At 41.6% G+C, this 24,338-nt stretch overlaps 1 protein-coding gene across 1 annotated transcript in view; it reads left to right on the top strand.

Moving 5' to 3' along the window:
• The window catches only part of PLEKHG1 (pleckstrin homology and RhoGEF domain containing G1), a 128,033-nt gene that overhangs the window by 70,952 nt on the left and 32,743 nt on the right, over positions 1-24,338 (top strand). Inside the window, exons 4-5 of the mRNA XM_080805229.1 lie at positions 13,968-14,037; positions 21,565-21,611. Coding sequence (XP_080661355.1) covers positions 13,968-14,037; positions 21,565-21,611 — 117 coding nt within the window. The remainder of the gene's footprint in view (positions 1-13,967; positions 14,038-21,564; positions 21,612-24,338) is intronic.

Here is a 24,338-nt window from a genome sequence, read left to right as displayed (position 1 = left end):
TTTCTCTCAAATGAATGCAGCCTAAGAGAACTTAACCTCTAATCCTTGACTCAACTTCATCCATTTCTGTGTGCTTTCATGCCATGAAGTCTTCTACCTAGAAGCACCCTTGTTCTAGAAGAGTCTTACATCCATTTAATATTCTATCCCAGTCCATCCTCCTGGCTCAGAGTAGAGACCTATTTTCCCTGACAGAGCAGTGACATCGTTCTTCTCCAACAAAACATGAACAGGGCATCCCAAAACGCATGCATGCTTCGTCTGTGGCACCCCATCTCCACTGAATTTTCTAGAAGTTTTCTTCTGCCTAGGGAGTGGGCAGGACCCAGTAAACACACAAATACTTTAAGTCGTAGCATACTAATGAAATTAATTAATAATTTAAATGATTAACTCCAACATATGTTAAGTACCTACTACATAAAAGACACTGGGCTTAGGAAATTTGCTGAAGGGTCTGGGACAAGCAGATCAGTTAGCATATTATTTGTTGTGAAACTTCTGCCAGGCAGTAGGCAAGTTAAGAGCACAGACGCTCATTTCCAACATGTCTGGTTTTGCATCCGAGCTTAGTCGAGTAGATATCCTTGGGTGAGTCTTGAAATGGAGTGCAAGAATTAACTCCCTCCCTACAAGTCTGTGCTCATGTCTCCCTTTCTCAACAAAGCTTGCCAGACACCCACAGAACACCTCACCTGCTCTGCCTTTTCTTTCCGGCATTTATCAAATTCTGTGTGACACACTCTACGACTGACTTTTGGTTGACATCAGTCGCTTCTTTCCTCCCCACCCCCACTCACAGAACACTCCCCGAGGCCTGGGGTCTGTTTTGTTATTGTCCAGGTGCCTAAACTGTGCGTGGCCCATTGGAGGCATGCAAGCTTTTGTGGAATGCATGAGTGGAAATCATAAGAATATCCATCTCTATGGTCATTGTGAAGCTTCAGGGTGCTCAAACACCGGAAGTGCCTACCTAGCTCAATGCCAGCCCAGAGGAAGTGTCAAAATATCAACCAGTGATGATGTTGATTTTGTTATAGTAAAATCCCATTATAAAATTCTGCAGTGCAAAAAAAAAAATAAATAAATGAAAATTAAAATAAATAAGTAAATAAATAAATAAGTAAAATTCTGCAGTGCCCTGTCATTGCTTGACTCAACCATAATGCAAATTATACATCATATCCCTCTTTGCTTAATGAAATTGGTGTAAGTGACACCTTGGGGGCACGATCCATATCTCCTTTGCTACCTTTGAATCCCTAACACCGAGCACAAGCCTGGCCTCTGGGAGATCTGAGTGTAGAATTGCATCAATGCCTCCTTTCATTTTGAAAGCCTGGGATGTAAAAACTGCCTGTGTTGCAACATCTCCCTGATTTGACTCAAGAGACTTTGGAAACTGCATGTTCCAAGACTGTGATTCTCACCCTGAACTACACTACTAGAATCATCTGGGAAGCTTTTTTTTTTTTTTTTTTTTAATATGATGGATCCCACGCCCAGAAGTTCTAATGAATTGGTTTGGGGTGGGGGTAAGGCATCAGAAGTTTTTAAAAGCTCCTCAGATGTTTGTAATGTACAGCTGTGGCAGAGAAACACCATCTATGTAAAATAGACACACTAATAAGAATATAGAGAAAGGTCACCAAGAAATTGAATTAGACTGGGGGGCCCGGGTGGCTCAGTCAGTTAGGCATTGGACTCTTGATTTCAGCTCAGATCATGATCACAGGGTCTTGAGATCAAGCCCTGCCTCTGGCTTCTTGATGGGCATGGAGTCTACTTAAGATTCCCTCTTTTCCTCTCCCCTCCCCCTCCCTACCATTCATATGTGCTTACTTTCTCTTAAAAAAAAAAAATTAAATTAGGGAATTTAGAGTCTATGTGTTCGTTGGTATTAAAACAGGCTCTTTAGCAGTCGCTGTTAGTAAAATTCCATGAACCTCCAAGGGACTTCTCATTCCAGAGGCTACCAATGGCACTGCAACATGGGGAGAGGGTTGAGGCTTATATGCTGGGCGGCCCCTAGCCTAAGCCTCTGGTGGTTTGGCTGTAAGTTGGTGGTAATGACTGTTTGTCTTCTGCCTAGTTCATGGCAGAGGCCATAGAGCTTTATTCGCATTATCACTTTATATCCCTCATCTGGACTTCTCTGACCCCAAACCCCAGGCATTCAGCCACATTCCCTCTTGCCAGAGTGGAGCCCTGCTTTCAGGCCACGGGATGTGGTAGCATAGTCCGGAAGGGGGTTTTTTTTGTTTGTTTGTTTGTTTGTATTTTTTTACTCCCTGGAGTTTAAATCTTCCTGTGTCTCTTAATTTAAAGATAGGTAAGAATGACGTAGCCCCCTAGATCAACAGGAGGGGAACTTGGCGGTAGAACCCATTCTGCTAAAGTCAGAAGACTGAGAAGACCTTTGTATTCCTGAATTGGTTCTCTGTTCCTTTCTCTTTGGTATTCTCTGAACAAGGAAGTCAGACCTGTCAGCATGAGTCAGAGTGAACAAGTACCTGGATGACGATGTGTGATCCGTGTGGTGACACGATGGGCATGCAGTGAACACCACGTATCCATGCCTGTCCCTTTTGGTGATCATACTTGTCTATCCCTGGCACATGCATGAGCTCCTGTAATCCTCTTAACAGCTTTGGGAGGCAGATAGAACACATATTGTATGCACATCTTTTAGATGAATCAGGAGTGCAGTATGGAAAGTTCTTTGCTCAAGGACGTAGAACTAGATGAACAATTTAGCCTATTTTGAATACCTGGTTTTGTCACATTTCTATTGTATTCTGCTTATTTTATTTCATTTTTACTTTCTTTTTCTAAATTTTATTCATTTATTTGAGAGAGAGAGAGAGGGAGAGTATAAGCAGGGAGGAAGGGGCAGAGGGAGAGGGAGAAGTAGACTCCCCACTGAGCAGGGAAGCCCAACATGGGGCTCAGTCCCAGGACCCTGGGATCATGACCTGAACCGAAGACAGACACTTAATTGACTGAGCCACCCAGGTCCTAACAAGCAGATACTCTTGAAAATAATAATGAGGGACACTGGGTGGCTCAGTCGGTTAGGTGTCTGTCTTCAGCTCAGGTCATGATCCCAGGGTCCTGGGAGCGAACCCCATGGCAAGCTTCCCTGCTCAGCGGAGAGTCTGCTTCTCCCTCTGCCCCTCACCTTTCTCATGCTCTCTCTCATTCACTCTCTCTCAAATAAATAAATAAAACCTTAAAAAAAAAGCAGAATAATTCTATTAAAAAATAGCATCTGCTTGTTTAACTTTTACAGCTGAGTTGTCTATACTATTGTGTCCCTATGTGTTTTTATTTCCTTTCCCTTAGATCTGGAGTCTGCATTTAGAGTTCAAATATCTTTGCTGTTACACTTGGTTAAGTAAGAAGTATTGATGTGACTTTTTATGTTAATGCCTCTTATGAATCTTTTATTATATACCCTACATCAGTTGATTTCAAAGGTCTGACTCTGGCAAATCTATGGTTGGGGCTTGAACTAATTTTCAAGTTTCTGTTATTAGTTCAGATCCAGGTTTTTCAACATAATATAATATTACTGTGACCAACTAAGCGAGATTTAAATCTCTAAAATTAAAGAGGGGCAAAAGAAAATGGTTTTATGCTAGCCCAAAAACCTCTGCTGACTGGATTTTATTTTCAGGGTATATTTTATATTTCCAAAATACAGAAAAGTAGCATGATAAATACCCACGAACCCTATCCCCACCCTATCAAAGCCTTTTCTTGTGCCATATTTACTTTATAAAATTCTTTAAAGCCTAAAGACATTACAAATACTGTTGAAGTCCCTTATGTATCCCTCCCAGTTGTGTCTTGCTCTGTGGAGAGTGGCACAGCAGTGTGCTGGTCAACCAGTTCTCCGGCATTAGGACAAGAGAGGGGGAATCTGGGATTTATATTGTTTGCTGATTTCTGTGGTATAAACATCCCATCACAGCAGATTTCAAGCTATTAGCAAGACATCACTGAACATGGAATTAGGAAGAGGTACACAGAATTGGCTCAGGCAAGCCAGTATAATCCGGTTCAGTATACCACTAGGACTGGAACTACTACTATCCAAGAGTAAGTGAAACACTGGGAGTGTTTCACTCCCCAGTATGATTTTGTGGCCATGACTATATATGTAAGCATTTATTTAAAATATATAATGTGCTTTCGCTTTATTTCAAATATTACATGAAGTGTGCCAACCTTTCACAAAATTTTTTTCTCTCAACATTGTTTTTGAGATTTATACTTCTCCCTTGTTTAACTGTGATGTAATATTCCACTGGGGCATACAGTATTTCACATTTTGCCAGTGACAATTAAGACTGAGAATCTTTTCTTGTTTGTTGGCCACTTAGATTTTTTTATGTGTGAATTGTGAATTTCTGCCTTCTATTCCCTGCCCATTTTTCTGTCAGGATGTTTCTTTTTCTTATTGCTGTGTAGGCATTCTTGAGGAATTTTGGCTAGTGATCTTTGTGGATTGTTTGACTTGCAAATCATCTCCTACTATATGAGGATTGTCTTTTCACTTTCAATGTGAAAATGTTTCTTTGAAAAGTAATCATATAATTTATAAGCTTGACCACACTAAATAAATGGACATTTTATAATCTGCAGATTTTGTGTTGCGCCTAAAAAATTATCTTATGGGGCACCTCGGTGGCTCAGTCGGTGAACCCGTCTGCCTTCAGCTCAGGTCATGATCCCAGGATTCTGGGGTCAGGCTCCCTGCTCAGCAGGGAGTCTTCTTCTCCCTGTCCCTCTGCCACTCACCTTGCTTATCCTCTCTCTCATGCTCTCTCTTAAATAAATATAATGTTTAAAAAAATTATCTTGTACTCTCTGTTCATAAATATGCTGTATTATTTTTCTAAAAGTCTTAAAATTTTGCCTTGTCTTTAACCTTACTACAGTTGTTGGAGAGATGGCATATGGTAGGAAATCCAAATTTTTGTTTTCTTATGTCTAGCCAATAGCCCCGTCACCGCGGTTTGAAAAGTACATCCTTTCTGTGAGGATTTGTACCTCCACATTCCTCCCATGTGAAGTTTACATGTATGTATGGGTCTGTTTCTGAGCCCCGCATTCTGTTTCATTACTGTTTGTCCGTCTCTGCCCGTACCACATTGTCTTCATTGTTAAGCCCACATTACTCTTCAACTTTGGCTTAGCTTGCTTTTCTTGACTCTTTGCATGGTCAAGTGATTTTTTTTTTTTTTGGTCAAGTTCCCTGAAGAACTCTTTTAGGATATTTGTTGGAACTACATTTAATAGAGATTAATTTGGGCAGAATTGACATCTTTACAGTATTGAGTCATCCCATCCATAAAAATATTTCTCTTCAATCACACCTTTTTAAAATGTCCTGTAGTAGTGTTTTAGAATTTCTCCATCACATTCATATACACAACTTTTAAGAACTTATTCCTTACGATGTTGACTAGAATATTGGTTCTATTTTGAAACTGGCTATTATTGTCCTCTAGGAATGCTATTGATTGTTATATGTTGATAATGTTTCCAACTTTCTGAGTTTTTCCATGAGGTCTAAAGGTGGTTTATAGATGCTTTTGGGTTTTCTGTGTAAACACTAGTATCTGAAAATGAAGAAATTTTGTGTCTTCCTTTATAGTTCTTCCACCCATTATGTTTTTTCTTATCTTATTCTTTGTGTAAGTCTTCTCATACAGTGTTGATTCAATGTTGGTATCCTTATTGTCTTTCTGACATTAGCAGGAATGCTTTAACTCTCTTCACAATAACTATGATATTTGTTCTGGGATTTACGTAACACTTTTTCCTATTTTGCTAGTATATTGTGAATGAGTGTTAAATTTCATTGAACGCTTAATCTACCTTCAAGAAAATTAACGTATGATTTTTCTCTTTCTATTCATAATATGTTAAATTATATTAACATGTATTAACATCCTGTTTGAATCATACATTCATTACTGAAATAAACCCTACCTGGTGATGATGTTTTATATATTTGCACCCTGATAAGTTTGATTCATTCATAATTTTTTAAGAAATGTTTCATGCGTGTTCATAAATGACCATAATTGATAACTTCTTTCCTCATACTATCTTTGTTTAATTTTGGTATATGACTAGGTTTATATTGTTATTTCTCAAAATCTTCCAACATAAAACATTTTGGAATGCAGTTGATGCTTCATTTTTGTTTTCCTTTTTGTAGCCAAATCTCCCTTTCCTCTGGTAATCCCTGCGATAGCCTAGAAATTTAAATCTCAGGATTGGTGTCTGGAAGAAATCCCTAAATGGTCAGGAAACTAGGTCAGTGGAAAGAAACCACTTTCCCCTTTGAATGGGTCCCTAAAATCCCAAACCTTTTGTTTGTTTGTTTCATTTCCGATTAAAGAAGAAAATACCAACTGTTTTATACACTCCTCCTTCTCTTGGAATAGAGAAGAGTTACCTAAACTGTAATTTGAATCTTTCTTTGAAGAGAGAGGAAAGAGAGACCACTCATTTTTTTTTTCTCAAGATTTTATTTATTTGACAGAGATCACAAGTAGGCAGAGAGGGAAGGGAGAAGCAGGCTCCCCACCGAGCAGAGAGCCCGATTCGGGGCTCTATCCCAGGACCCTGAGACCATGACCCGAGCCGAGGGCAGCAGCTTAACCCACTGAGCCACCCAGGCGCCCCGTGAAACCACTCCTTATATTGAATTTCTATTTTAAAATTATTAGAAAATTAAAATCATCTAAGCTCTCTTCGTTCTTCAGAAGATGAGAGTAAAATCTCCCCTTTCCCTTTAACTCTTTCCCTTTATTCTGTATATGTCAAGTCACTGCTTATAAAACACTCCGCTAAGTCTAGTCTTCGTCTAAAGAGAAAAATGATTGGGGCCGTCCTTTTTTCCTTCCCTGAAGTGTAATTTAGAAAGTGAATCATGGGCTACATAGAATATGAAGGCGGTGAAAAGAAGGGGAAGTTATCTTTTCTTTTAGTACACTTTGCCACCACCAAAATCTCTTTAACTTCTGCACAGTGGTAGAAATGTTTTTACCCGCGGGCTCTTTGCAAGTGGACTTTCAAGGCCAGTGTTAATGTATCTGTGAAATTCGCGAAACATTTGGTGCTGTTAACCTCATTCCATTTTCTGTTCCCACGCACACATGTGTCTGTGTGGTTGCAACAGGTTAAAATGCCAGCTGACCTAGTTAGGTAGTTGCGGAAGGAAAGTGGTGCTCAGAGTCTGTTGTAGACCAGAAGGGGAGAAGCCCCATTCTTAACTCTTAACCCGTGTGAGGCAGTAGAATCTTCCAGGTCAAACTACAGTTTCTGCCTTCAAGTTCACATCACTGGTCAGAGAAAATTTTACATGTAATATGTTCTGTGAAAGAAAACATTGTTTCCTCTAATTGCACACCCAAACAAGTAAGAAATGTAAGTAAGTAAGAAACGTTTCCTTCTTTTTCATAGTCCTACTCAAAAAGGAAGAAATATTTGGAACTCAGGGAAAAGGGAGAATACCCCAACCCCGAAGGTGGGGTGATTCTAATCTCAGCTGTGAGTACAAAACACAATCTAGGAATCACTCCCTCCTGCCAGTGTACAGAAACGGTTGTTCATTAGACCCACGGAAGCCATGAGAAACCTGGTCCCCACCCTTAGGCTGTAACTCTAGAAGGATGGTCCTGGTCTTTCTGGAGTATCTTTAGGGGCTGATATATCCCATTCCGTGGCCACATCTGCGCTCCCCTCATACAGGGCATATTATTTTGTAGTTGCTCTTCTTCCTGTATCTCCCATACTCCCATTTTCACCAAACTCCAGCCACGGTGGCTTCCCTTCTGTACCCTCACACAAGTGAGCCCAGAATGAACTTGGTATGCTCAACTGATCTCTTTAAACGACTTTCTCCGTCAGCCCTCCCCCACTCCAATATCACCTCCTTCCAGAGCCTTCCATGACTGTTCCAGGGCTCTTCCAGCCCCACCCCAGCCTCTGCGTTGTGTCACATAGCATACCGTCATATTGCGTGGCTTTGTTTCATTTTTCAGTGAAACCAATGTTTTATTATTTTTCACATAAACGTTTCTCATTAGGTGATAATGTGTTATGGCATGCGAGTTTCTATTGTAATTTCATTTAGGTTTTTCTGTTTTGAGCAAAATGGTGCTTTCAAATTTTATTGTATTATGTGAGAAAGCTTAACGTGAAATCTACCCTCTTAACAAAATTTAAAGCATACAATGCATCATTGTTAACTTGGGTACTATGTCGTATGGCAGATCTCTACGATTTGTTCATCTTGTTTAACTGGAACTTTTTGCTCATTGATTAGCAACTCTTTCATTTCCCCCCATCCCCCATCAAACCCCTGGTGACTACCATTCTACTCTCTGATTCAATGAATTTGACTACTTTAGAGTCTTCAAGGACTCTTCATGCTGTTTGTATCTTTTGTGACTGGCTTATTTCACTTGGCGTGATGTCTTCAAGGTTTACCCATGTTATCGCAGATTACAGAATTTCCTCCCTTTTTTAAGGCTAAATAATATTTCATTGCATGTATATACCACATTTCCTTCATCCATCCATGGATTAAGTTGTTTCCACATCTTATGGAAGTGTTGTGACTAGTGTTGCCATGACCATGAGTGTATTAATATCTCTTCAAGATCTTAATTTCAGTTCTTTTGGATACATACCCAGAAACTGGATTCCTGGATCGTACAGTAGTTCTATTTTTAGTTTTTTGAAGAACTGTTTTCCATAGAGGCTGCAGCATTTTGTATTCCCACCAAAAGTGTACAGGGGTTCTAGTTCTTCCCATCCTTTTCTGCTTATCTTTTGTTGGATACTACGTTCTTTATGGATTTAGTTATTAACATTTACCACCCCTGATCAGAGCATAAGCACCATAGCACAGTGAACCCCCACGTTCTTTATCCCATACCTCCATACCTATAGCAATGCCTGACATGGAGCCTTGCAATAATTATTGTAGAATGGAGAGCAAACAAGATGGCGGGCCAAATACAGTAGGACAGTGGCCCTATGACAAGAGCACAAAAGAAATACCATTACTTCCTCCTCACTGTTGCCATCCTTGGTGTTTGTCCTGTTTTAGAAAATGATTATAAAGGAAAGCTAGCCAGGTGACTCAAGCTAGGGCTCGCAGGTAGACAAGGTCTCCCACCGAAAACACCATAATGCAGAGTCCAGCCCTTGGCTTTCTTGAGTCGGTCAGGAAATATATCTTTCTATAGATGTGTTTATAAGAGAGTGTATGACTGGGATTCAACAGCTCTGATACTAACCCCAGCTGTAGCCATTAATTATTAGTCGTGTGAACTAAGGTAAGCTCCTTCCCTTGTATGAGCCATGATTTCCTCCCTTAAAATTAAAGGTTGGACTGGAGGGGTTTGAGCTCCATCCCACCCATTGCCATTGATTTGAACAATGAATGCTAGTCATTCATTTACAGGTGAGCTATACCTAGAGCCTGGGTGAGTCCCCAGAGACACTTCCTCCTACCAGGTAGTCCTCTCTGGAGAGGAAGTTAAAGCTCAGAGAGGGCTTGATTAGCATAAAATACAGGACACAGGGAGTTGACTATCGTCAAGGAGGATTGTGTGAAGCCATGCTGAATTCTGCTCAAAATTCTTTTCTGACCAGAAAGGATTTGCATGAAAAGACCAGGACACAAAACCTAGATCTTGAACACTCTATCTTCCAATAATGGAAATTACTGGCTCAGAAATGTTGCTTCTTTGACTATTACTTTTCTTCAACCGTTTTTCTTCATTCAGTGTTTAGGTCCCAATGATTAGATTTCAGCTATCTTTGATTTATTCATACCCATCCATCTGTAACAGATATTGGTACGAATATCAGAATTGTATTTTCCAAAGGAAAAATAATCTTACAAAAGGAATGTTTTTATAGGAATATTAAGGATGAATATTTGAAATTGGGACTAGCCCAAAATCATGCATTAGTAAAAGATCCTTTCGATGTATAAGAAAGACCAATGGATTTTAAAGTAACAGGTGGGGTATAGTGTGTTGGTATGGTTTCAGACTCCCAGCAGATCTCTAAGAAATTATCGTATGTTCAGTTTCAGTGTAATATCAAAGAATACCCACACTTTCCTGAATAGGTATTCAAAGACTCCTCTCTTTTCCAGTGACATATCTCTGGGAGGCTAGATTGTTTTCTGTGTGCTTCATTAAACTAACAGGGGCGCCTGATGGGGGCTCAGTCAGTTAAGCATCTGCCTTCCGCTCAGGTCATGATCTCAGGGTCCTGGGATGGAGCCCCATGTTGGGCTCCCTCTGCTCAGCGGGGAGTCTGCTTGTCCTTCTGCCTCTCCTCCTCCACTCATACTCCCTTTCTCTCTTTCTCAAATAAATAAAATCTTTTAAAAAAAAACAGATTGCAACAGATTGAATGTAGAAGCAGATATGAGACTCCATCCGTGTTCCATGAAGTTCATTAGAGATTTGCAAAAATGTAGAACAACACTACTCCTCTCACTAACTTTTGTTTTATAAAATCTGTTTTTTGCAAAAGTTATTTATATTAACATGTATTAGATTTATTAAATGAACTGACCCATTTCAAAAATATTTAATACTAATTTCTAATAAATATGAGTAGATGTAATCTACGTACAGAATTGTTTATAGAATATACAGGTCATAATAGCATAAAGTTGGAGAACAGCTGCCTTGCTTGAACAGGACCCCATGGAGAGCTCCACTTCTCACACAGTTTACAGTGGGCATTGTCATCGCTCACTTTCAGATAGGAAAGGAAAATGGAAGATCCCAGATATTTGCGGAGAGCATCTAACAAGAATGACAGAAGCCAGAAGGATCAGACAGAGTAAAGAGAGCTCAGCAGAAAACAAAAGGCAGGAAAGAAAAGCCCCAAATAATTAATAATAATAGTAGTAATATCATCATCTTTAGAGAGAAATTTTGCACTCATAAGAACAGAAACCTAAGAACCATCTAAAGAGTATATTTTAAAAAAACACTCTGAAATTAAAAATCAGATAGTAGAAAGGAAAACATTTAATAGAGGGGACAGAAAATAAAACTGAAGTCTCCCAGAAAATGAACAGTAAACAAGAAGATAGAAAATAGGAGAGGAAGAATAAGAAAAGATTAGAGTATCACACAAGGAGATCTAAAAATGTGAATGATAGGAACTTCAAAGAGAGAAAAGAAAATGGGGGAAAGGAAATATCAAAGACCTAATTTCGGCATAGATGTTCCTTAGCTATTTGATTCAAGGATCTGTACATACCTCAAAATTACTAAGGACCCAAAAAGCTTTTTTTAGTTTATGGTGTATGATGTTTTGTTTGCCATGATAGAAATTAATACTGAAATTATAGATATGATAGAAATTAAAATTGAAAAATCATTAAGACTTCAATTTGTTCAATAATAATGAACCCACACATTTTTAGAAAAATAATTTTACGACTTTTTCCCCCTAACATTTGTGTATATATTGGAATTGGTTTACATTTTTGCAGATTTCTTTATTGTCTGACTTAGTAGAAAATCACTGGATTCCTAAGTGAGCTTCTACTTTCCATCTGTTTCCTCATCCCGAGTTATGTCACCTCTGGAAAAATTGTCTGTACACTCATGAAAGAATGAAAGTAAAAAAGCCAACATTGCCTAGGAATCCTTATGAAAATCATGACTTTACAGATTCCTAAGGGGTCTCAGGAATCCGGGGACCACCTGGAGAAGTGATGCTCAGAAACATTTCCCAAATAGTCAACTTGGCTCTGTGCCCGAGAAGATTCACCCCAAAGTCAGCCATCACAGAATTTCAGAATTATGTTAACAAAGAAACAACTCTAAGAGCTTCCAGAATAGAAAATCAGGTCACACAAATCCTGGATCATGGATCAGAATGTTACTGGAGTTCTCAGCAGCACTGGAATTCATAAGGCAACAGACATTTTCCCGAAGACTCAGAGAAAATTATTTCCAACCAAGAGTTCTATATCCAGTGATATGACCAGCCAAGTCGGAAGGGAGAACATTCTAAAACAGGAAGAAGAGTCTCAGAAAATGTATCACCTTTGACCTTGACTCAGACAACTACTAGATATTGTCATCACCCAAAGAAGAATACATCTGAAATGGTAACTAAGAAACAGGGCATCTAACACAGGAGCCAGGAGAAGTACTTCATCTGGATGGTGTTGGGAAAACCCAGCAGGTGTGGAGAGCAGGTTAACCTGTTCAGGTGAAGGCAGGAGGACCGAGGGCTCCAGCGGGAGATGACCAAGAAAATACAACCAATGGCTGATCGGATGTTTGAACACAGGGAGGTGAAAGTTACACTTCCAGTGCAAAGTCTGAGGATAAATGAGTGGTGTGTACTTAGAAAATGAAGCACAAAAAAAAGGGTTGGGGGGGGGGTGATTTTAACTCCAGGGAAAACATGGTTGTACAAGAAAGGAAATGTAATTATGGTGTACTCCCAAGCTCAGCTGAGGATATATCTTTACAGTCTTCAGAATGTAAGCTCTGACTTTTAATCTAATCAAATTTCATACTAGAAACCGTTGAGATCAGACGAGAGGAAGTCTGGGAAATTAAGAAATAAAAATTATCTCAAATTGAAAAATGCTGAAAATGCTGTATCGGCATGTTTTGAGCCATGGATAGAAAGAGCAAGATGTTGAGAATGCTTCTCGAGAGTGGCAGTAGAGAACAGGAAACAGAAAATAAGAGACTGCTTGTTTTTATTATTTAGCTTTACTATTTGACTTTTTTTTTCTTTTTTTAAAGTAGGCCCCACGCCCAGTGTGGGGCCTGAACTCATGACCCTGAGATCAGGAATTGCATGCTCTACTGACTGAGCCAGCCAGGCACCCCTATTTAACTTTTTCTTAAATATGTAATATACCTCTAATTAAAATAAACATTTAACGTAATAAAATATGTATTAATACGACTTATAGAAAGTGCAATTTGGAAATGCGTTACCATTTAACTCTGGGATTCCCTTTGACCCAGGAATTCCATTCATGGAATTTTACCTAATGGGAAGTGGGTTACATTAATTATACTGTATCCACGCGATGAAATAGTATGCGGTTCCGTAAAATAATGCTATTGCCATTAAAAAATAAGATAGATTTTCATCTGAGGAAAGATCTTTCCTCCCAGCATATCTTTCCTTTAGAGCACTATCCCCATTGATAATTTTGTTTTGTTTATTTTTTTTATTTTTTTAAAGTAAGCTCTATGCCCAACATGGGGCTTGACCTCATGACTCTGAGATCAAGAGTGCCATGCTCTATGAACTGAGCCAGGCAGGGACTCCCTCTCTGTTTATAATTTTACATTTGTTAAGGTGATCTTTCATGGAATTCCAGTGGATGCCAAGCTCCAGGCACTCAGGGACCGTATCTCCTTTGGCTCACCGATGTGTTTGTTCTTATGCCTTGCCCGGCATTTGGTACCTAGACAGCTATTTGATGAATGAATAAGTAAGTGTGTATGAACAGGCATACAGACAATGCCAACAATCTAGAAGACTTAAATGGCAGGCAGGGCTTATCTCTAGGTGGAAGAGTTAAAGGTCAGACCTGTGTTTAAATCCCTGGGGTACCATGACCTTGGGCAAGTCCCTAATCCAAGCCTTGGCTATAATAACAATAGGTCCTCAGTTATCCAATTAAATATGATTCCTTGTAGCAGTTGCCACCTCTGGACCTGCCTGCTCTCCCACCTCAAGAGTGTACTTTGGCTTTGACCATCATTAAACCCTTACTTTAAAAAAAAAAAAAAAAAAAAAAAAGATTCCTTGTAAATGTCATATGAACCTGTAGACCTCTGAGTCACATAAAATGTTCTCAATCATCAGACTATAATCTAATACTTTCTGGCTGTTTTTTTGTTTGTTTGTTTTTTTAGTGAACTTCTACAAGATTTGGAAAACTGTGAAAATGATCCTGTGGCCATAGCAGAATGTTTTGTGTCCAAGGTAAGCAGGGTTCGTTTCTCTGGGCCAACCAAGACAGATGCAGATTGCAAATTGTTTTCATTTTCAAGTTAAAATGACTGGGTTATTCCATACTGGATGAAGTTAGCCACTAATCTCTCTTACTCTTTTTTCTTTTTTTCCACTAGCAAGGGGAAAAAAAAAATAGTGTTACTGTCCCCAGTACATTAGGAAATGCTAACTTAGTAGTTATCTTAGAACTTGTATCATTACTGAATGGTGTTTATACATCTTTCCTAGGAAAGAAATTTGAGCATGGTGCGGAGGAAAATCCAGAATAGAATAATGTATGAAAAATAAATATACACAGAATGCCTCAAGACGAGCTACAAAAATATCTTAGAATCTAGGTATTTTATCTACAATATATATGGCACTAGACTAGGCTGTATAATTATCATGGAGGGGGTAACTAAAGAGAGGCAGATCTTTAATCTTCATTTTTAAGCTCTTCTATCTTAAAAATGCATTCTCATTTTCCTACATGTTTCTTAAGCTGATTCGATGGTTCAGAAAAGTAGAAGGATCTGATTTTGAAGCTCATGATATGATCAGCTCCGACCCTGCACCAGCATTCTGAAACATACAAGATAATCCTTCTACCTTCTCTATGCAGAATCTTTCCAAGTTTCTCTTAAACCTACACCAGCTTTTGTTTGGAAAAGGTCTTGTGGAAATTATTTTGCAGCAAAACGTCATGCGATTTCCGCAGTTGTGCTTCAAGGGTACAAAAGCGTGAGCGAGGTTCATCATGGTGCTAGGGATCAACCAGGCACTAACACTCGTTTAGAGCTGCAGAGTGCACTGTGAACTTTGAGAGGACGTGGCCCAGGACTTGTTTCAGGGTTGTTTCCTATAGCCACAGAGCCATCCAGTGGTTTCGAATCCAAACATAAGGCTCCGGGTTTTATTGAAGCGTAATTCCTTAAGTGCAGATGACAGGCTTGGGCATAAAACCCTCGTGACTGTGGGCAGGGTGCGGGGGTCCACGTGTTACCACGTGAAATGTACATGCGTGCTTCCACACACAATTCTCGTCCTATGTTGCCTGTGTTATAATTCATTCTCATAAAGGGCAGGAATTTCAAAAAGAGAAGGAAGAGGGAAGAGGGAGGAATGGGTAAAAAGATGGGCTGTGTGTATCAAAGAAGATACGTTAGCAGAGCCACAGCACGTAAACAACATGGGAGCGATCGGAAACGCTCCGGCTTTTACTGGTAACTGTAATCACAAGTTGATTAAAGACGGTCCAGCATAGGCTTAGCTCCGGCTTAATTATTCACATAAAAGTCTGTTTATGTGCCACGTTGCCAACTCCCAGATCTTATTTTTTCATTGTAATAGTGCCAAGTTTAATTAGAAGACTGACTTCAGCGCGCCGCACTTTCACATGGAGGCCGGGCTCTGCGAGAGGCTGTTTGGGGCTGGCCCAACCTGCCTCTCACTCAGCACCCTGAAATTTAGAAGATGTTACGTTTTCTGTAGCACAACCAGCTGCTCGACTCTGGGGAGGAATGGAAAATTGCTTTAATTGAGAGGCCATTAATGAAAGAGGGAAAGCCGGCGGTTGACTCCTGCTTTAATCTGAATCACTGGGGCTCACACACGGATTCATCTTTGACCTTGCTTTTGTGGCATGTGGAGGTTACAGAAATCCTTCCTGACAAAAGGAGACTACGGTCCTTCTTACCTGCTGCTTCTCAAAGCACAAGGGGCTGCAGGGGCCACTCTCGAGAGAGACAGAAGTAAAAGTTCACCAGTGGGCAGGCCGAGCTGTCTCACAGCGCATCGGGCTCCCATGGGTCTGCTCGGAGGGCTCCGGGAACACCTGGAACAGGTTTCCTCGCTTCCCTGCTTAGCCTCCACCCTCATTTCTGTCTCTTGTCCTGGCTCTCAGCTGGGCTGACCCTGGGTAGCATTTAGGAGGGAGACAGAGTTTATCTTCAGGGACTCAACCTCTCCTGAACCTCCTCCTCCCCCCTCCTATCGGTGCCCTTCTCACTTCAGTGCCCAGGCACGCACACCCACGCACACCCACGCACACACACACCCTACCCACTTACTGAGATTATCCTCAAGAAAGTGCGACATTGAACATTTGTATCATTGGTGTGAATTCACAACCATGTAACCTCCCCCAGGTGCTACTTATATACTAAGCCTTTCTCATGTGTCCAGGGAAAACTTCTCAGGAATCAGAATGTGTGTGTGTGTGTGTGTGTGTGTGTGTAGGATGGGTGTGTTGTGAGAGAGACAGAGAGACAGAGACAGCGAGACAGAGAGAGAGATGGACCCTGTAGCAGAAGAAACCCTACAATCATACAGATTTCCTTACAGCAGCTACTCAGCCAATAAACAGCTGAGCGCCCCATGGGCCCAATCGGCCCACCCTAATTACCTCTTTTATTTGGTTCTTTCATAATTTTTGCATCTCTAATTACAATTTGGCAGAGTTAAATCAGAAAGAAATACCTATTTTTATATAATTTCTTTATCATTGTCTTCTTTCCCCTATTCTAAAAAGGATTCGGGATAGTAGATATATTGAATAAAAGGCATTTAAGGATTAACTAAGGGCTATTGATTTTTGTATAAAACCATTGTTTGGATTGTCCACAGAGCTTACAAATCTAAGCTCAAATATGCATTTGATTCTACATTAAGAACATAGAGCTGATTGAAATCAAAACAAGTTAATATTGGAATAAGCCATGAGATCACAAAATGCACAGCAATTCAATTGTGCAGAAGTCTTGGGGCTTTACTGGGGATAGGTGTATGTAGGTCAGGTATATGATGTAATTTAGATATATTTTCATTGAAACCTTTTTTTTTTTTTTAAGATTTTATTTCTTTATTTAGAGAGAGAGTGTGTGAGTGGCAGACGGAGGAGGGCAGGGCAAAGGGAGAGAGAGAGGGAGAACCCTAAGCAGGCTCCATGCCCTGGAGTGGAGCCCGACATGGGGCTCGATCCCACAATCCTGAGATCATGACCTGAGCTGAAGGCAAGAGTTGGATGCTTCACTGACTGAGCTACCCAGGCGCCCCTAAAACCATTCTTTTTCAGTTTGGCACTTCAGATGATCCTCAAGGTCCCTAAACGTAAGGAAAGTCGACCTGAAATTAGTCAATCCCATGTTTAGTGCAGCGGGAGGCAGGCAGGGAAGAAGCAAGAAACTCGGAGTGTGTGAGCAAAGCTCAAGAAAGGCTCCATCTGACTTTAATTTACTAAGGACCTTGGGCGAATCACTTTGTGGGTCTTGTCCACAAAGCCAGGGCCGGACGCTCCAGGGCCTTTAGGGCTCCACAGCTCTGTGGAGTGTGTGAGTGTGGCACGTGTGTGGGCCCAGGGGGACCAAGAACAACCTAAGACACCGTATGGTGAGAGTCACAAGAAACTGGATGCCAGGCCCTGGGGACCTAATACTTTTCTAGGAGAAACCAGAAGTCAAGATATTTTGATCTTCCAACTTTTGGAAACTGGCAACTAATTTTCATGAAGTACTGTGTTTGACAATCTGGCAGCATACACAGTTGGCGAGGCCGTGGGGAAACAGGCTCTCCTGTAATTGTGGAAGAACAGAATGGCACAGGCCCCACAGAGGAGAATTTGAGTGTATCTAGCAATATTACATTTGAATTCATCGTATAATCCAGCAGTCCTCTTTCCAGAAAGCTGCTCTACAGGAACAGTGACAAAAATGCAAGTGTATGTAGGGGTGCCTGGGTGGCTCAGTCGGTTAAGCATCTGCCTTCAGCTCAGGTCATGATTCTGGGGTCCTGGGATCGAGTCCCGCATCGGGCTCCCTTTGAGTCTGCTTCTCCCTCTGCCTGCCACTCCCCCTGCTTGTGCTCTCTCTCTCTCTGACAAATAAATAAATAAAATCGTTAGAAAAAATCAACTGTAAAATTAAAAATTGATCACTGATAAAGAATGGAGGGATAGACCAGAATGGAGAGGAATAAAAGCTAGGCTTCTTTGAATATGCATTTTCTTTCTTTTTTTTTTTTTTTAAGATTTTATTTATTTATTTATTTCTCAGAGAGAGAGCACAAGCAGGCAGAGCAACAGGCAGAGGCAGAGAGAGAAGCAGGCTCCCCGCTGAGCAAGAAGCCTGATGTGGGACTCAATCCCAGGACCCTGGGATCATGACCTGAGCCGAAGGCAGAGGCTTAACCCACTGAGCCACCCAGGTGTCCCATGAATATGCATTTTCTTATAGAGTTGACCCTGAAACCATGTAATTATTATTTTTCATCATTATAAAGCTTAAGTTCAAAAGGCAGTCTCCAGGGGCGCCTGGGTGGCTCAGTGGGTTAAGCCGCTGCCTTCGGCTCAGGTCATGATCTCAGGGTCCTGGGATCGAGTCCCGCATCGTGCTCTCTGCTTAGCGGGGAGCCTGCTTCCCTCCCTCTCTCTGCCTGCCTCTCTGTCTACTTGTGATCTCTCTCTGTCAAATAAATAAATAAAAATCCTTAAAAAAAAAAAAGGCAGTCTCCAAAAATTGAGAGCAAAATGATGAGTGTACTGATACAGCCACTTTGTGGCATAATCACACAGAAGAAATCCCCGTTGATTTTAAAATAGACAATGGAGAAAACACAGCAAATGCATTTTTAACCGTTGTCAGTAATGATATCAGATATGGTGGTGTTGGTATTATTATGCTGAAATCGAGTGTAATGTGGGATAAAGCAAGTGAGTGTTTATGTTCACGTCATTGAACTGGATTTGGTAGGAGACAGAAAACATAGGGTAAGCATGACACAACGAAAAACACTGTAATCCCGAATTGAATTGCATGTTTGAACCAAGAATGTACTTTATGTTTAAAAAACACAATCTGCCTAACTCTGTCCACTGAAAGGGCCTAGAAATAATGATTAACCCAGGTGCGAGACCATCTCTAATACCCTGACTGTGGTCTCCAGACACTGCTTGCCCCCCAAAAGGAATCAGGGCCCCATGAAGAAAGAGTGTGGGGCAGGAAATGTACAAGGTGATCTGGAACATCTTGTCATTCCAGAAAACAAGGACATTCCTGGCGTCTGTACATCAGGTCGTGAATAGAAAGAAGAGGCTCCTGCTGGCCCAAGCGGGATCATTTCAGCATCAGTAAAGATAATTAATGAAAAACAACGGAACCCCACTAAATATGTTTATATTCATGAATCATGGTGCTTAAAAAACCCAAAATGGTTGCTAGAGAACCAATGTGTTATCTTGAAAATGAAGGAAGGGGCAAGCGCCTGGGTGGCTCAGTAGGTTAAAGCTTCTGCCTTCAGCTCAGGTCATGATCCCAGGGTCCTGGGATCCAGCCCCGCATTGGGCTCCCTGCTCAGCAGGGAGCCTGCCTCCCCCTCTCTCTATGCCTGCCTCTTTGCCTACTTGTGATCTCTCTTTTTGTCAAATAAATAAATAAAATCTTTAAAAAAAAAAAAAAAAAGGAAAGAAAGAAAGGAAATGAAGGGAAAGAATCGAGCCTTCATCCGGCCTTTCCCATACCAACTATACACTGTAGGGTCACAGTTAATAGAAGGAAGTTCCTTTTTTTGGAAGGATTCTGGCTAGTGAATGAGGAAGGAATAGTGCAGTCAGAGATAGTCACCATCTGGCAGCTCCCCATGAATTAATGGGTCAGGCAACAGTGACCAGTGGTAGTCAACATCACAGAAAGAGAGATGGCCAGATAGTTCTGGGCCTCCTGATGGAAGCACAATACAATTATGGTATATTCTGGCCAAACTATGGAATCTGATCTATTCACATCTCCCCTGAACCACACCAGTACAGGGGAACATATGAAAGGAAACTATAGGGATAGAACCGGCAGAACAGACCACAAGAAACTGTAGGACAAACTTCTGGTTTCTTCAACTAAATTGTAAGGGGAAAGAGGATAAAGGGAGGAATTTGTAGATTAGAAGAGTCTGAAGAGATACCAAGTGGTTGCTTTGTGGAGTTATTTGGACTCCAAACCAAATAGATCAACTATTTAAAAAAAGGAAAATTAAGAAGATAGGACATTTGCATAGTGACTGTTGAATATTCATATTGTGGAATTATTAAATGTGATAATGGCATTGTGGTGATGCTTCTTTGTAAAAGTCCTTATACTGGAGATAGATACTGGAGATAAGTGCAGTGATCTGATGTCTAGAATTTGCGTCAGAGGGATGGGGAAACAGGAGTATGTGGGTGGAGATCACAAGTTACTGTTGAGGTCAAGTGATGGATACTTGGTGATTCCTTATACCACCCTCTCTACTTTTATATGTATGCTGGAGACTCTATAATACAATATTTTAAATCCAATCCTAGTTAAGTGAACAGAAAGGATTCTAAGTAGACATTCCTTTTAAATAAGAAAAAAATTAAAGCATTAAAATTACAAAAAAAAAATCACTCTCTTGGAGTCACGTGTGAACCTAGCATGAGGTAGCTTAAAAAACAAAAAAGAGGGGCGCCTTGGTGGCTCAGTGGGTTAAAAGCCTCTGCCTTCAGCTTAGGTCATGATCTCAGGGTCCTGGGATCGAGCCCTCTGTCGGGCTCTCTGCTCAGCGGGGAGTCTGCCTCCCCCTCTCTCTCTGCCTGCCTCTCTACCTACTTGGGATCTCTCTTTCTGTCAAATAAAATCTTTTTAAAATTTTTTAAAAAGAAGTAAAAAGAGCAGAATATGAAATATCACCAATTAACCTAATGTCTCTTTTTCATACTGTAATTCCATGTTCAAGTTTACGAGAACAATGAATCCTGCTCTCAAATAATTTTCAGTTTGGTAGAAAAGCGGGGTATTCCACGGTTCAGCAAGCAGTATGTGCCAGATGAACACAGCACGGCCCCTACCTTGCAGGAACTCACCGCCTAGAGCGGGAGACACAGGTGCAGAGAAAAGGTCGCTGTCCTTTGGTAAACGCTGCCAGAGATCTGGGTGTTGTGGAAGCCTAGAGTAGGAGCAGTTGGCTCTGCCCAATCTCCAGGGAGGCTCCTTGGGGGAAACAAAGCCTCAGTTCAATAGACCCGTAGCAGCTATCCAGTGCAAGTGGTGGGAAAGACAGTGGGCAGAGGTAATTGTACCTACGAAGGCCTGAAAGTATACAGCGGTTTTCTTGTGTTGTGCCCTGCACATACTTCCGCCATGTTCTTACCACCATAATTAAATTATCTACCTCTATTTCTCTTTCCCTTTGTAAATCCACTGGAGGACTGTAAGTACCTGGGGCAGAAACCTTACTTTCCTCCTCTTCCTTTTCACCTTCAGATTCACCTAACACAGCAGGTGCTCAGCAAGTGTCTGTTGACCTCCAGTGAGTTCAAGTGTAGGGGGATTCTAGGACGAACCAAAGTAGATAAAAAGGCATAGGTAACTGCCACAGGGGCTCAGACGGGCCTGCATGATGAGAGAGCCCAGTTTATGGTTAGGAACAATATTTCTTTTTTATTATTTTTAAATGCCTATTGATGCCTGTGCTTTTTTGCCTCTGAAAGTCTTTTTTGTGTCCTTGCAGAGTGAAGAGTTCCACATCTACACGCAGTACTGCACCAACTACCCAAGGTACACATTGGCCATAAGCAGTAGTGCCTCTGGGCATTTGAATCCAGAGTCAGGTCGAGGGGTCCAGCGCGTGCTGGTGGCAGGTGGTCTGCACCCAGCACGGCACTGAATGCCATGGGGAGATCGCACGGCATGCTGAGAATGGGTGACGGGGTACCCAGGTGGGGATCCATTCAGCTGAGGGACTCCCGGCAGAGCCAGTGGGAAGGACATTGTGCAAGACACTAAAAAGATCGGGAGGCATCCTTCAGGGGAAAACTAAGTGAACCAGTTGTGTTCAGCTCGAATTCTTGCCTGTTCCCCCCCTTGCCGCATGGCACGCTTTGAAGAATTTGAGAGGCACATAGAATGAGTTTATATAATCTAGCTGGGGATAAATTATCTAATATTTTTACTATAGAAGCTCTGAGAACTACGTAAAAAGGACTTCTCATCTCCCCTGGATCGTGGCTTCAGTTTTGCTGACCTGGGGAGCCACACAGGAGGGCAGTTGAGGGAATGCCGTTATGGACAGTATCATTACCATTTCAGTAATGGTGCTGGGCCAAAGGTCAATGTCATCATTTCTTTTTTTCAGCAAAAAACTTTTATTGAGCATCACTGTGTTAAATGCTACCAGTGAAAAATGTTGTTGAATTTAATTTGCACAATAATCCAGAGATGTCAAGGGATTCCAGAAAACTGAAGCATGCATCCCAGTGCGGGCACGTGAGGATAGGTTCTCAACGATTGCTTCCTCATCGTCACCCTGTCCCACTCCAGCATATGCACAAAGGAATAGACTCCCACAGTTTGCTGATTTTATAAGGACCACGCAGGTCATGAGTGGCCCAACTGGGATTTGAATGGAGATTTCTCCAACCTCGGACCTCATGCTACTACATCCTTGTTAAGTTTCTCAGCAGAACTTGAGTCATTCTCTTAGGGGCCAGCCGGGAAGATAAGAGCAACCTACTCTGTTGTCTGTCTTGGTGGAAACATGTCTGTAAGTCTAAAGGGGGTGGCAGGATCCACCCGCAGGCTGCCCTCCCCACCCCCACAGCTACCACAGCAGGGAACAACAAATGGAATGCCTGCTCAGAAGTGGCCCCAGAAAGCCAATTTGGACCCAAAGGCATGAAGCCAGAGGCGGAGACTTATGTACAAATACTTTCCACTGAAGACTGTAGTCTTCCTCTCTAAACACTGGTCAGGATGTTGTGCTGTGGGGGTGTGTTTGGTGAGTGGCCAACCGTGCTTTTCCCAGGTTTCCCTAAAAACCAAAGAAAAACCACAAAAACCCACATGCCAATGGGTACAGCTCTCAGCATATCCTTATCAGTAGACACACCCGGAGTTTACACAGTTTCACTCAAGCAATGATCTCTCCTACAGTATTGGTTTCCACCTCTGTGCTGAAGGCAGCAAAAAAACCGTCAGATGCCCCAACCAAATCCCGTGAACCAAAAGCTAAAATCCAACATGGCACCACGTCCTGATCCCAAGAAACCACAGACTTGGCCCTCAACGTCTCCACTCCACTCCAAAGGGAAAGGAAAACAGAACAAAAACAAAAACATTCAAACTCTGAAGAATCAACCCATTTCTGGACCCCATTATCAGTGTGGGAGACACTGGAAGGGCTTGTCTGGGGGAGTATGTCGGCAGAAGTTTCATGATACACCAGTCATCTGAAGAAACGACTTCTGAATTTACAATTTGGGAAGTTTATATTAAGAAGAGTTTTCAGATTTAGTAATAAGAAAGGAGAGTACAAAACAAAGGTAGATTTTTCTCTATGAGGCTGCTTCAGGGTCAAAGGACAGGCAGAATGGTTCATGCAAGAGCACCAAGGAGTCTGGTCCCAAGCCCGCTGTGTGTTGGCAGGAAATGGGAACTAATTGCTAGAAGTTGCCTTCTAGCAACTTTTAGGGTTTTTTTGAGCATCAGACTAAACTAAATGCATACGTGGATAGGGTGTTAGGGAAGACCAAATCAACAAAGACAAATTAATGTAGTATGGACTTAATTGTGTGTCCTAGAAGCTAAAGATACATGAGAGAAAGGAGTACGAAGGGGCGTCTGGGTGACTCGGTTAAGCAACTGCCTTCGGTTCAGGTCATGATCCTGGAGTCCTGGGATCGGGTCCCACCTCAGGCTCCCTGCTCAGCGGCGAGTTTGCTTCTCCCGCTGACCTTCCCCCCTGTTGTGCTCTCTCTCATTCTCTCTCAAATAAATAAATAAAATCTTAAAAAAAAAAAAACAAGAAAGAAAGAAAAGAAAAAGAAAAAGAAGGGAGTAGAAAGTCCCAGGGAGTAGAGTTTAGACCAGTCTCCTGGCGAGGAAATGTTTTCTATTTTGGGTTTTACAGTATTTTCATGTTTTCTTTTCTTTTTTATTATGTATCTTCAACTTTGAGGAAGGAAAGAAACAGGTTAGCCGAGAGATGCTCGCAAATCACACTCAGGGAAGCAGGCGTGCCCGGTTCTTGCCCGGTTGTGTGATTTTCATATTCACAGAAAAATATTTTGCTCTTGGCCCCCTGTCTCCAGTTTGCTTTCTGAAGCCCCAGTCTGCTCCCCCCCACCCCCACTGTCTTACCAAGCTAAGAGTGCCGGCTGTCACAGCCCATCTGACAACATTTCTTCTCCCCTTGGATCCGGGCTAGAGATACTAAATGTCGCCGGCACACCTTGACAGATGTCCACCTTCTTCATACCAGTCACGCCCCAGCAGTTTCGCTGGGAA

Source organism: Martes martes (genome assembly GCF_963455335.1).
Source record: "Martes martes genome assembly, chromosome: 6".
Lineage (NCBI taxonomy): Eukaryota > Metazoa > Chordata > Mammalia > Carnivora > Mustelidae > Martes > Martes martes.
The sequence above is the reverse complement of the archived record's forward strand: the minus strand, read 5'-3'. Positions and strand labels throughout refer to the sequence as shown.